The sequence below is a fragment of the Chiloscyllium punctatum genome, chromosome 3, assembly GCF_047496795.1.
Source record: "Chiloscyllium punctatum isolate Juve2018m chromosome 3, sChiPun1.3, whole genome shotgun sequence".
Taxonomy (NCBI): domain Eukaryota; kingdom Metazoa; phylum Chordata; class Chondrichthyes; order Orectolobiformes; family Hemiscylliidae; genus Chiloscyllium; species Chiloscyllium punctatum.
The window spans coordinates 17,332,102-17,344,340 of NC_092741.1; the positions used below are offsets into that span (position 1 = coordinate 17,332,102).

A 12,239-nucleotide genomic window follows, 5' to 3' on the forward strand; every position below is an offset into this window, starting at 1 on the left:
CTGTGACCTAGGTTATAATGTAATGCAATTTCAGGTTATTTTATTTTCCCATTAGGCTGGTTTATTGGCTGGACCCTTGCGATCAGTCATTGAGTAGAAAAGTGCTGTCAAATGGTAACTCCTGTTTTGAGTAGCTCGTGATTGCAATTCGCAAATTGCTGAGGTGCATCATGTATTCACGTTATTATTTATTTGGAAGACATTAGGACCCTAAACAAGACCTCTATTCTTTTCTTCCCAGGTACAGCATTGAATTTTTTGGACTGTCTTGATCTGAGTATCTAAGTCTGAGTAAATAGGATACAGTACAATGGAACTTTGTAATTAGGGAAGGAAATTTGATCTTATTTGGTCTGGATATTTTTATAGAAATGGGGCAGCACAGTGATTAATACTGTTTTATTCATTCTTGGGGACTGTCTCTGTGAAGCGTGCATCTTCCCCTTGCCAGCATGGGTTTCTGCCAGGTGGTCTGATTTCCTCCCACAATCCAAAGAAGGGTACATTAGGTGGATTGGCTATGCTAAAAAGCACTGTAGTGTCCAGGCATATGCAGGCTGGGTGGATTAACCACGGTAAATGCAGAGTTAAAAGGATTGTTGGTGGTGACCTAATGGGCCAAATGACCTTGTTCTGAACTGTAGGTATTCTGTGATTCTGGATGTTCTATATTGTGCAACAGTAATGTAGCCTGAGTAATCTGTTAAGCTTTTATTGCCTGGTTTACATAATTTCCCTAAACATGTTCACCGAGGGTGGCATGGTGGCACAGTGGTTAGCACTGCTGCCTCACAACGCCAGAGACCCGGGTTCAATTACCGCCTCAGGCAACTGTTTGTGTGGAGTTTGCACATTCTCCCTGCGTTTGCTTGGGTTTCCTCTGGGTGCTCCAGTTTCCTCCCACAGTCCAGAAAATGTGCAGGTTAGATGAATTGGCCATGCTAAATTGTCCATAGTGTTAGGGGAATGGGTCAGGGTGGGTTGCTCTTCGCAAGGTTGGTGTGGACTTGTTGGGCTGAAGGGCCTGATTCCACACTGTAAGTAATCTAATCTAGGTTTAAAGATGGCCATTATTCTGTTTTTAGTTCAGCCAAGCTCCAGACTGCTTCATATGTTAGTAAGCAAGCTGACAGGAGAATGAAATTGTGTCCGGTACACCCTTTAGACCTGGGTAAGATCCTGTTCCTGTTAAATTGGAGTTTTACTATAATTGCTGTGTGACATGCTTACAGCATTATCCACCATCTGTTTTGTCATTGAAACAACACCAATTTTAATAATGTGAAAGTCTGTGTTTTTTCCTGAATCCTCTGGGATGATTTAATTCTGTTTTTCTGTTTGTGGGTGAGTGGCTTTGATCTTAAATTTTGTTCCAAATTTTGGGAAAAGTTGCTTAGTGTTAGGTTATCTCACAAGATTGATACATTGCAAAGAGCCTCTTCTGCCCGACTCTAATCTGCTTGTTGTGCAAGAAAGCTTGGTAAGTGTATTTTGTAGGAAGTTCATTTTGTGAACTTGCTCCAAAAAGGCAAGTTCCTTTTTTTTGAACCAGATCATTTTACTGAAACTTAGCATTTAAGGAGTTCAAGTTCCTATGGCAGTAGGAGAAGGAACTGGTGAAGGCCCTATCATTACAACTAATTGATTGAAAAATTAATATTTGAATGCCTGTCAGTTTTGTGTCTCAATAAATTTATCATGAAGACCTCCATCCCTGTGCATTGCAAGTGCCTTGCTTATGTACATGATTTTGACTCCTTCATTTCCGTGCATTTAAGATGGACAAGGAGTTAGAACATACAACATTTTAGCACAGGACAGAACCTTCAGCCCTCAGTGTTGCGCATCCCTGTGAAACCAATCTGAAGCCCATCTAACTTACACTATTCCATTCTCGTTCATATGCCTATCTAATAACCATTTAAATGCCCGTAAAGTTGATGAGTCTACAAGTATTTGCAGGCACTGTGTTCCATGCCCCTACTACTCTTGAGTAAAGAAACTATGTCTGACATCTGTCCTATATCTAGCACCCCTCAATTTAAAGCTACGCCCCCTCGTACTAGCCATCACCATCCTAGGAAAATGGCACTCACTGTCCACCTGATCTAACCCTCTGGTTATCTTATGTCTCATTTAAGTCACTACTCAACCTTATCTCTAACGAAAACAGCCTCACGTCCCTTGACCTTTCCTCGTAAGATCTTCCCTTCATACCAGGCAACACCCTATTAAAATTTATGTTTGCAGTAGCTTTAAAGAAGTAGAATATTAAGAAGTTTATGAAGACCGGAGAAAATTTTGTTCAATACGAAATGTTAGTGATGGCATAATCTGTAAGAGAGTGCTGTATTGTGGAATGAACTTGATTGATGTCTGTTAGTGATACCCCAGATTTGATTGATAGTCCCTTGCAGACAGTTCATCGGTCTAAACTTTTTTCCCCATGTCACCTTGTTGAAAATTTGGAAATAATTTTACTGAAGTGAAACAATTGCTAGTCCTCATCCAGTTTTCTCCTTACACCACTAGTTTCAGTATTAATTTAGTTACACATTTCAGCATCTGTTGAAGTCTCCATTATAAATTGGCAAACTTGAGATTGAGTCAGTGTTTTGTCTCAAAAGCCATAAAGGGATGAAGCTTTTGAACTGAATTTTATATGACATTCCTTTTTTGATTTTGTTACTTAAGTAGCTGTCGATCTTTCTCAATCTGAGAGTTAGTTGTATGTTAACCACTTCCTGTATTCACTGAGTTGGAGTTATCTCCTTTTTGCAAGTACTGACTTCTCTTCTAATTTTACCATGAGATGTATATCCATGGGTAAGTTTGCATTTCATTAATTGAACAATGAAAAAGGTTCCAGCCTGTTGAAACGTGCAGGGGACTTTAGTGCAGTAATTGCCTATAGCTGACAATGGTACGTATTTGGGAAATATGTTGACAAATACTCAAGTGTTATTTCAGTGCCTTTCAACTGTTGCCTCTTCTGTTCCAATATTGGACTGAACTCCCTAGTTTTATCATCCCAGGTAAAGGCGCGGTCTATATCATCATTGTTACATTGCGTCTTGTATGTTGAAAATCACCTTAAGGTTCTTTATAGCTGTGTGAATAAATGGATAATATGAGTACATTCCTCTATGCAAGTATTAGTAGGAATAATCCTTTTTTTTATTGACAAATATTTTCCTCATTCCCAGCTAATGTCCTCTTTGCCTGAAGAAATGAGGCCAGGTCCTGATTTCCATGGAGTTCCCTGGGAGCCCATCTTGATGACTGCTATTATAGGAATTGTTACTTTTGTCATTCTTTTATGGAGAACCTGCCTTTCAGTAAGTAAGATTCATTTACATTTATCATAAATTCACATTTGCTTTCTTCAGAGCTGATGGGGTTGTTAATAAAGCTATCTGGGACAGATGATTGAGTGGAAAGTGTACTTTTTGGAGTACTATAAAAAATGAGCATGAGTAGGCCATTTGACCCATCGACCTGCTCCATTGTTCAATAAGATCATGGCTAGTTGCCTCAGGCCTCAGCTACTCTTTCATGCCTCCATTCTCCAAAATTTCAAAAAAATTATTTTTTTAAAGTGATCAATCTTACACAACTTTCTGGGCCGATAATTGCAGATAATGAGTACCCTCTGGAAGGGATCTCAGTTTTAAATGAATGTTCTGTTAATGTGTAACTGTGTCCCCTAGTTTGAGATTCCGTCACTAGTGGAAAAATCTCAACATCCAGCCTGTCAGGCCTTCTCAGAATTTTCTATGTTTAAATACCCCGTTCTTCTGAACTCTAACGAATAAAGGCCTAACCTGTTTAGTCACTCTTGATAAGTCATTCTCTTCATCCCAGCAATATATCTATTGATTCTCTGTTTAACTGCAAAAACCAGAAATGTTCTTAAGTATGGGGACAAAATCTCTACGCAGTATTCCAAGTGTAACTTCACCAACACCCTGTATAGTTAGTTATAGAGTCACACTGCATGGAAATAGACCCTTTGGTCAAACCAGTCCATGCTGACCATGTTGCCAGACTGAACTAGTCCCACCTGCCAGGGCTTGGTCCATATCCCTCCAAACCTTTAGGATTCATTTATTTATCCAAATGTCTTTTAAACATTGTAACTGGACCTGCACCACTTTCTCTGGCAGTTTATTCCATGCACCAATCACAATTGGTATAAAAAAGTTGCTCCTCATGCCTTTTTAAATCTTTCTCCTCTCACCTTAAAAATATGCTCCCCATTTTGAACTCCCCATCCTCTGGAATAGACCTTTGCTATTCACCTTATTCATGCCCCTCATGATTTTTTAAACCACCATATGGTTACCCCTCGGCCTCCTGCACTCCAGTGGATAAAGCACCAGTCTTTTCGCTCTGTTTTTACATCTCAAGCCCTCCATACCTGGCAACATCCTTATAGATCCTTTCTGTACCATCTCCAATTTAATAACATCCTTCCTATAACTGAATGAGAACAGAACTGCACACTAGTCATAGAATCATACAGCATGGAAATAGGCCCTTTGTTTCAACTTGTCCATATCGACCAAATTTCCCAAGCTAAACTCAGTCCATTTTTCTATGTTAGGTCAGTGTCCCTCTAAACTTTCCTATTCATATACCTATTTGGATGTCTTTTAAATGTTGTAGCTGTACCTGCATCTACCACCACCTCTCGTAGTTCATTCCATACACGAACCACACTCTGTGAAAAAGTTTCCTTTTAGGTCCATTTTTAAATCTTTCTCCTCTCACCTTAACACTATGCCCTCTAGTTTTGACCTTCCCTACTCTAGGAAAAAGATTTCTGTTGTTTACCTTATCTATGTCCCTCGTGGTTTTATAAACATAAGAAATGGGAGCAGGAGTACACCATCTGGCCCATGGAATCAAAAAAATGTGGCACTTAAGCACAGCAGGTCAGGCACCACTGAGGAGCAGGAGAATCAACGTTTTGGGTATAAATCCTTCATGAGGAATGTGGGAGTGGCAGCCCAAGGGGGCTGAGAGATAAATAGGATGAGGTGTGGGGCTTGGGAGCAAGGTAGCTTGGAAGTCGATAGGTAGATAAAGGTGGGTGGCGATAGCTTGGAGTGGAGGGTGGAGTGGATAGATGGGATGGAAGATAGACAAGTAGAACAGTTGAAGATGGTGGTGCCGAATTGCAGGGTTGAATCTGGGGTAAGGTGGGGGCAGGGCTGCTGAGAAACTGGTGAAATTGACATTGATACTGGGTGGTTGGAGAGTCCCAAGGCAGAAGATGAAGCATTTTTCCTACAGGTGTTGGATGGCTTGGATTTGACGGTGGAGGTGGCCCAGGACTTGCATGCCTTTGATGGAGTGGGAGAGAGAGTTGAAGTGATTGGCCACAGGGCGGTGGGGTTGTTTGGTGCATGTCCCCCAGATATGTTCTCTGAAACGTTCTGCAAGTTGGCATCCTGTCTCCCCAATGTAGAGGAGACCACATTGAGAGAAATGGACACAGTAGATAAAGTGTTTGGAGGTGAGGTATGGGTGAGGGTTTTACACCTCTTGCAGTGGCAAGGGAAGGTGCTAGGAGTGGAGGGTATGCTGGTGGGCGGTGTGGACCTAACTAGGGAGTTGTGGAGGGACTGGTCTCTGCAGAATATTGATAGGGTTGGTGAGGGAAATACACCTCTGGTGGTAGTGTCTGATTGTAGGTGGCGGACATGGCGGAGGATGATACATTGTATCCAGAGATTGGTCGGGTGGAAGCTGAGGACTGGGGGAAGTTCTATCCTTGTTGAGGTTAGAAGGATGGAAGTGCGGGAATTGGAGGAGATGCAGTGGAGGGCATTGTCGACCACATGGGAGGGGAAATTACAGTCCTTGAAGTAGGAGGCCATCCGGAATGTTCAGGAGTGGAATTCTCCTCCTGAGAGTGGATGTGGTGGAGGAATTGGGAGTAAGGGATAGTGTTTTTGCGGGGGGGGGGGGGCTGGGGAGGAGGTGTAGTCCAGGTGGCTGTGGGAGTCGGTGGCTTTGAAGGAGATGTCAGTGTTGAGTTGGTCACCGGAAATGGAGCTGGAGAGGTCCAGGAAAGGGAGGGAGTTGTTAGAGATGGTCCAGGTGAATTTGAGGTCAGGGAGAAAGGTGTTCATGAAGTTGGCTCAACCACCTTGTGAGAGCATGAGGTGGTGCTGATACAATCGTCAGTGTAGAGGAGAAAAAGGTCGAGAATGGTGCCAGTGTAACTATGAAAGATGGACTGTCCACATACCTGACAAAGAGGCAGGTATAACTGGGACCCTTGCGGGTGCCCATGGCTATCCCTTTGGTCTGAAGGAAGTGTGAGGATTCGAAAGAGCCTGCTCCGCCATTTAATAAGATCATGGATAATCTTTTCGTGGCCTTGGCTCCACTTCCCAGCCTGCTCCCAATAACCATTAATTCATTTACTGTTTCAAAATATAAAAACATTAAATGAGATAGCCTCAACAGCGTCATTGGGAGAGAATTCCACTTAATCACAACCCTTTGGGTGAAGAAGATCCTCCTCAACTCAGTTCTACATCTGCTTCTCCACTATTTTGAGGCTCTGCCCCCTAATTCTAGTTTCATTCACCTGTGGAAGCAACCTCCCTGCTTCTATCCTATTTATTCTCTTAATTATGTTTCTATAACACCTCCGATTCTTCCAAGAATGTAACGCAATTTTTTTCTTCTTATTAGTCAAGGTGACATCTGGATGCAAAGAGCAGAATGCCCTTTGTGGTCCATCATTCTCTACACATCAGTTATTCTAAAGTAATAATGTGATTTCACAAAAAAAACTTCAAATTTAACAGTTGTATAACAGAAGCAGGAAGAAATATTAAATTTTTTGATGCTTTTCCAAAGTTTATTGCTATACATGAAGAGCAGATGTGGGGTTTCCTTACACTGTAAAGATCCATGCTTCTTAAGCATGTAGAATAAATAAAATCTTGCTTTCATACCAGACAAATTAAACCTATAGTCAAAACTCAAGACACTTCACAGAACTGTAATTTGACAGTCACAAAATATTCGGAAAAGAGACCAAAAGTATGATCAAAAGGGTTAGTTTAAAGGAAAAGAGAAGGGTTGAGAGACTAGAAGGTATTGCTGAGGTCCCAGTACTGATCCTTATAACACCTCACTACAAATGGCCTGCCAATTTGAAGATAATTTGTTAACCCCTACTTTGCCTTTTGCCCTTTGATCAATATTCTGCCTAGGGCAATGTATTCCTCCCTATGTCATTTGCTTTTTGCTAGTGCAACAACCTTTTTTGCGGCCCATCATCAACTGTTCAGGTTGGACAGAAGGGTCTGTTTCCATGCTGTATATCTCTGTGACTCTGACTTTTTAGAACACCAATCTCGTAATGCAATTGGTTTCCCGTTATCCATTCAGCTCATTTCATCCTCAAGTAACTTAAATAGGTTTGTTTCCTGGAAATCACATGGACTATGTCGAATCATACTATGATTTTGTTTTAAACTGTGGTTCCTTCTCTCACCGTTTTTAAAAATAGTTATATGCTCTTGAGATAGACATGGCGAATGTCAGGGAGGCAATGGCCTTGTGGAATTACTGCTAGGCTATGAATCCAGAGGCCCAGGTCCTGTTCTGGGGACTTGGGTTTGAATCCTGCCATGGCAGGTAGCGTAATTTAGAAGTTTTAACAATATTTCTCTCTTTTTGAACTCCAAGCAATAAAACCCAATATTCTTTTGCCACCTTAGTTACTTGCTGCACCTGCATGCTTACCTTTTGTGTTTCATGCACGAGAACACCCAGATCCCTCTGCTCTGCTATTTGTTTGGAGTCTGGCCATTTAAATGGACAGTCTGCCTTTTGATTCTTCCCACTAGAGTGTGTAACCTCCTGTATTATACATTTTTTTAAGTTTTGCTGACTCAGGCAAACTACCTATATCCCCATGGAGATTCCTTGTATGCGTCTTCCCACCTATTTTTGTATTGTGAGAAAATTTGAGTACATTAGACTCTGCCCCCTCCAAGTCATTAACACAGTAAATAAATGAGGCCTTAGGACTAATGCTTGTCACACTCCATTGGTTTTTGTTTTTCCAACATGAGAGTGTTGTTATTCCCACCTCTGTTCTGTATGTTAACCGGTTCTCAATCCATGCTAATTCCCCAGGACTGTGAGCTCCTATCTTGTGAAATAACATTTTATGTGGTCCCTTATCAAATGCCTTTGGAAACCAAATATCTATTGGTTCTGCTTGTTCTATTTGCGAAAAATTCAAATCAATTTGTTTTGAATGATTTCCTGTTCAGAAAACAGTGTTGACTCTTTGATTTTTAGATTAGATTAGATTACTTACAGTGTGGAAACAGGCCCTTCGGCCCAACAAGTCCACACCGCCCCGCCGAAGCGTAACCCACCCATACCCCTACATCTACATCTACCCCTTACCTAACACTACGGGCAATTTAGCATGGCCAATTCACCTGACCTGCACATCTTTGGACTGTGGGAGGAAACTGGAGCACCCGGAGGAAACCCACGCAGACACGGGGAGAACGTGCAAACTCCACACAGTCAGTCGCCTGAGGCGGGAATTGAACCCGGGTCTCCGGCGCTGTGAGGCAGCAGTGCTAACCACTGTGCCACCGTGCCGCCCACTAATTTTATTAAGCGTTTCTAAATATCATACTATTTCTTGCATAATAATGGAATATAGCATTTACCCAGTTAGGCTAATTGTCTTGAAGTTTCCTGCTTTCTGTCTCCCTCCCTCCCTCCGTACTTAAACAGGGGCAGCTCATCTGCAGTTTTCTAATCCACTGGAACTCTCCTAGGATCTAGAAAGTTCTAGAATATATCAGCCTTTCCCTCTACGATCTTTGCAGCCATTTCCTTAAAAATCCTAGAATGTCAGCTATCAGATCCTGGTGATTTGTCTGTCTTTAGTCACACTAGATTGTCAAAAGCTTCATCCCTCTTGATATGGGCAGACAGTGGCTCAGTGGTTAACACCGCTGCCTCATAGCGCCAGGGACCTGGGTTTGATTCGACCCTTGGGCGACTCTATGGAGTTTGCACATTCTCCCCATGTCTGTGTGAGTTTCCTCTGGGTGTTCTGGTTTCTTTCCAACATTCCTGAAGAAGGGCTTATGCCCGAAACGTCGATTCTCCTGTTCCTTGGATGCTGCCTGACCTGCGCCTTTCCAGCAACACGTTTTCAGCTCTGATCTCCAGCATCTGCAGTCCTCACTTTCTCCTTTCTTTCCACAATCCAAAGATGTGCAGGTTGGGTGAATTGGCCATGCTAAATTGCCCATAATGTTGAGGGATTTGTATGTTCAGGAATTCTGATTCTGTGAGAGACTGTTAAGTTATTTCCCCTCATAGGAACACCTAGTTTATTCTGTTATCTTTGGCAGGTTAATTTTGTCCTCACTGTGATGGCAAATATTGGTTTAAAGTAACTTCCATTTCCCTGTTACCCATTTTTAATTCGACAGTTACATCCTGCAAGGATTGTGCACTTAGTTTAGCTACGCACCTTTTGCATGCACATAGATGTGTACACTTGCTGTTGTTATTTTTCTTAGTAATTTATTTTCATGCTCAATTTTCTCTCTCTTTATAAGCTTTTTAGCCATTAATGTCCAATTCTTTTGCATACCACTAGTTTTCGCCCACCACTTTGTAAATATTTTTAATCAACTGTTGAGGAATGTTATTGCGCATCTCTGCAGCAGATGTAACATGAATCCAGACCTCCTGGCTCAGAGTTAGGAGCATGTCTGCTGCCCTTTTTCCACTTTGTTTGTCTTTTTTCTGATTGGGTACTCTCCTTGACTTTCTTTGTTACCCATTGATGCTTCATCCTTCTCGCTGAGTCCTTAATTTTGGCTGGAATGCATTTTTGCTGAACATCTGCTTAAATATCTGTCACTGCTGATCTAGCAACTCTTTCCCCAACCCCCCCCCCCCCCCCAGTCTGTATTACCAGGCCCCAAAGGATCCTTCCACATCCGACAGATATTTACCTTTACTTCCACAAGCATCTTCTACTGTGTCCATTGCTCTCAATGTGGTCTCCTCTACATTGGTGAGACAGGGCGCCAACTGACCGAACATTTCAAAAGAACATCTCTGGCGCACATGCACTAAACTGCCCTGTGGCCGAACACCTTTTAACTCCACCATGGACACGCAAGTCCTGAGTCACATTCGCTGCCAAATCCAAGCCACCCAAAACCTGGATGATGAACGTCTCATCTTCTGCCTTGGGGCCCTCCAACCACACGTGATTAGTATGGATTTTTACCAGTTTCCCCATCTCTCCCCACCACCCCTCTGCCCCCCCACCCCCGCCTATCTCAGATCCAAACTTCTAACTCGACACCGTCCTCTTGAACTGTCCTACCTGTCCCACCTATCTGCTCCACCCACCTTCATCCCCACCTTCCTCTAAATATTGCATTTCCAGCTACCTTTCTCCCCTAGCCCCACCCCCTACTCATGTATCTTTCAGCCCCCTTGGGCTACCCCTCATTCCTGATGAAGAGCTTTTGCTTGAAATGTTGACTCCTGTTCCTCAGATGCTGCCTGATTGGCTGTGTTTTTCCAGCACCACGCTTTTCAACTCTGACCTCCAGCTCTGCAGTCCTCACTCTCCCTTATCCCTTTCTTCCAATTCAATCTTTGTGCAGCATGTTTACCCCTCTCAATTTATTTACCATTTGTCAATTTCAAGTGACTTGGGTGGTGATAATTTGGAAATCATGTGGTTCTGCTTTTTATTTGGCTGCTTGTAATCCTTCAGAATTTCTTTCCTGGTCTTAACCAGATTGTTGGTACCTCCGTGGACCATGACTTCCCCTCTCATTTCAAGATTCTCTCCAGCCCAGAAGAGATGCCATTAACATTGGCATCGGGTTGGCAATACTGTTTTCACAATTCTTTGCTGCAGATAACATTCTTTATTTCCCCAGCTATACTTTCCCTGATGTCTATGTTTCTCTTTTCTTGAAAAAGCATTAATTAATGTTAACTATACTCTTTTAATTCATTGTTAAGTGAAATTTTACAGTTAACTGATCTGGTAGAATTTGTAGAAATTTGGGTGCAGATGGATTGCAGTTCAAGGCTGTGCTGTGTAGCTTGGAGGCTGGGGAATTAGTTTCCTTTCAGGTAAATTATAGAATTCTTTTCGGAATTCAGGCTTTAAGAAATGTTAGAAAGTAGAGGCAAGCTGCTACTTAAGCCTGATGCTGCTTTTACTGTTTTCTGTTCTAGTGTGAACATTAAACAGTTTTGATTTTTAAAAAAAAAATTAGCTCCTCAATGATACTCTTTGCTGTAAAGTTTCAAGTCTTGTATAATGTTTTGCTGGGTTCTTGTTTAAACAGTGTGGAAGCTGTTTACAATCATGATTAGGAATATGTCTGCCAAGGGTGATAGGTTTTGGCTGTTGTGCAGTCTCCAGACTTTGTGTGGATGAATAAGTGAAGCTCTGCTCCCTTGTTACACCCGCTTGTGTTGATTTCAGAACAGTTTACAGTTGCTAATCGCATTTCAATTTGTTTTTCAGGTGAAGAGCAGAAAATATCAAAGTAAGTTTACAACCACTGCCTAATGCACTGATTAATCTTGTGTCTTATTACTGTAAAACAAAGCTTTGTGACTTCCCTCCCACTAATGAGGGTAGTCTACACCTGAGTCATTTCAACCAAAAAGGTTTTATGTTTCTAAATTGTTGATTGACCTCAGCTGGTGTAATTGACCTGTTGTTTCTGACATTCTCTTGGTTTTCTTGTCAATTGTCATGCCCAAATGCGTCAACAGACTGTTTAGCTGTGATGTGTGTTGCAGGTGAACCATTGTGGGGTCACCATTACGCCTAACTGGTGTTGTGCACTGGAAATCAAGCCCTACTATTTTCAGAATCATCAAAGTTTAAATACTTTAAAAGTATGCAGAATTCTTTCGTTTATCTATCTTTTAGACCTGAGTTGAAAAAGCAGCACCAAGTTTAATAAAAAAAGTCTTAATTACAAGTAGTTACACTCTAGCTACAAGCAGACAGTTATAAGCCATTGGCATAAAGCTCCACAAATTAAAACTCAAATTCCATTTTTTAAACTCCCCCTTACACACGCAGACAGGGAAGAATAAACATAGATGTTATGGATGGAAAGGAAGAGTGGGAAGGCATTTCACTGATTCCTGAGATTTTTGTAGATCAGAGCACT

The 12,239-nt window shown here is 41.9% G+C and overlaps 1 protein-coding gene across 3 annotated transcripts in view; it reads left to right on the forward strand.

Moving 5' to 3' along the window:
• Positions 1-12,239, forward strand: part of mia3 (MIA SH3 domain ER export factor 3) — a 106,230-nt gene that overhangs the window by 35,356 nt on the left and 58,635 nt on the right. For all 3 annotated transcript variants that reach the window (XM_072550715.1, XM_072550716.1, XM_072550717.1), the window contains 2 exons: positions 3,207-3,338; positions 11,579-11,600. In XM_072550715.1, coding sequence (XP_072406816.1) covers positions 3,207-3,338; positions 11,579-11,600 — 154 coding nt within the window. The remainder of the gene's footprint in view (positions 1-3,206; positions 3,339-11,578; positions 11,601-12,239) is intronic.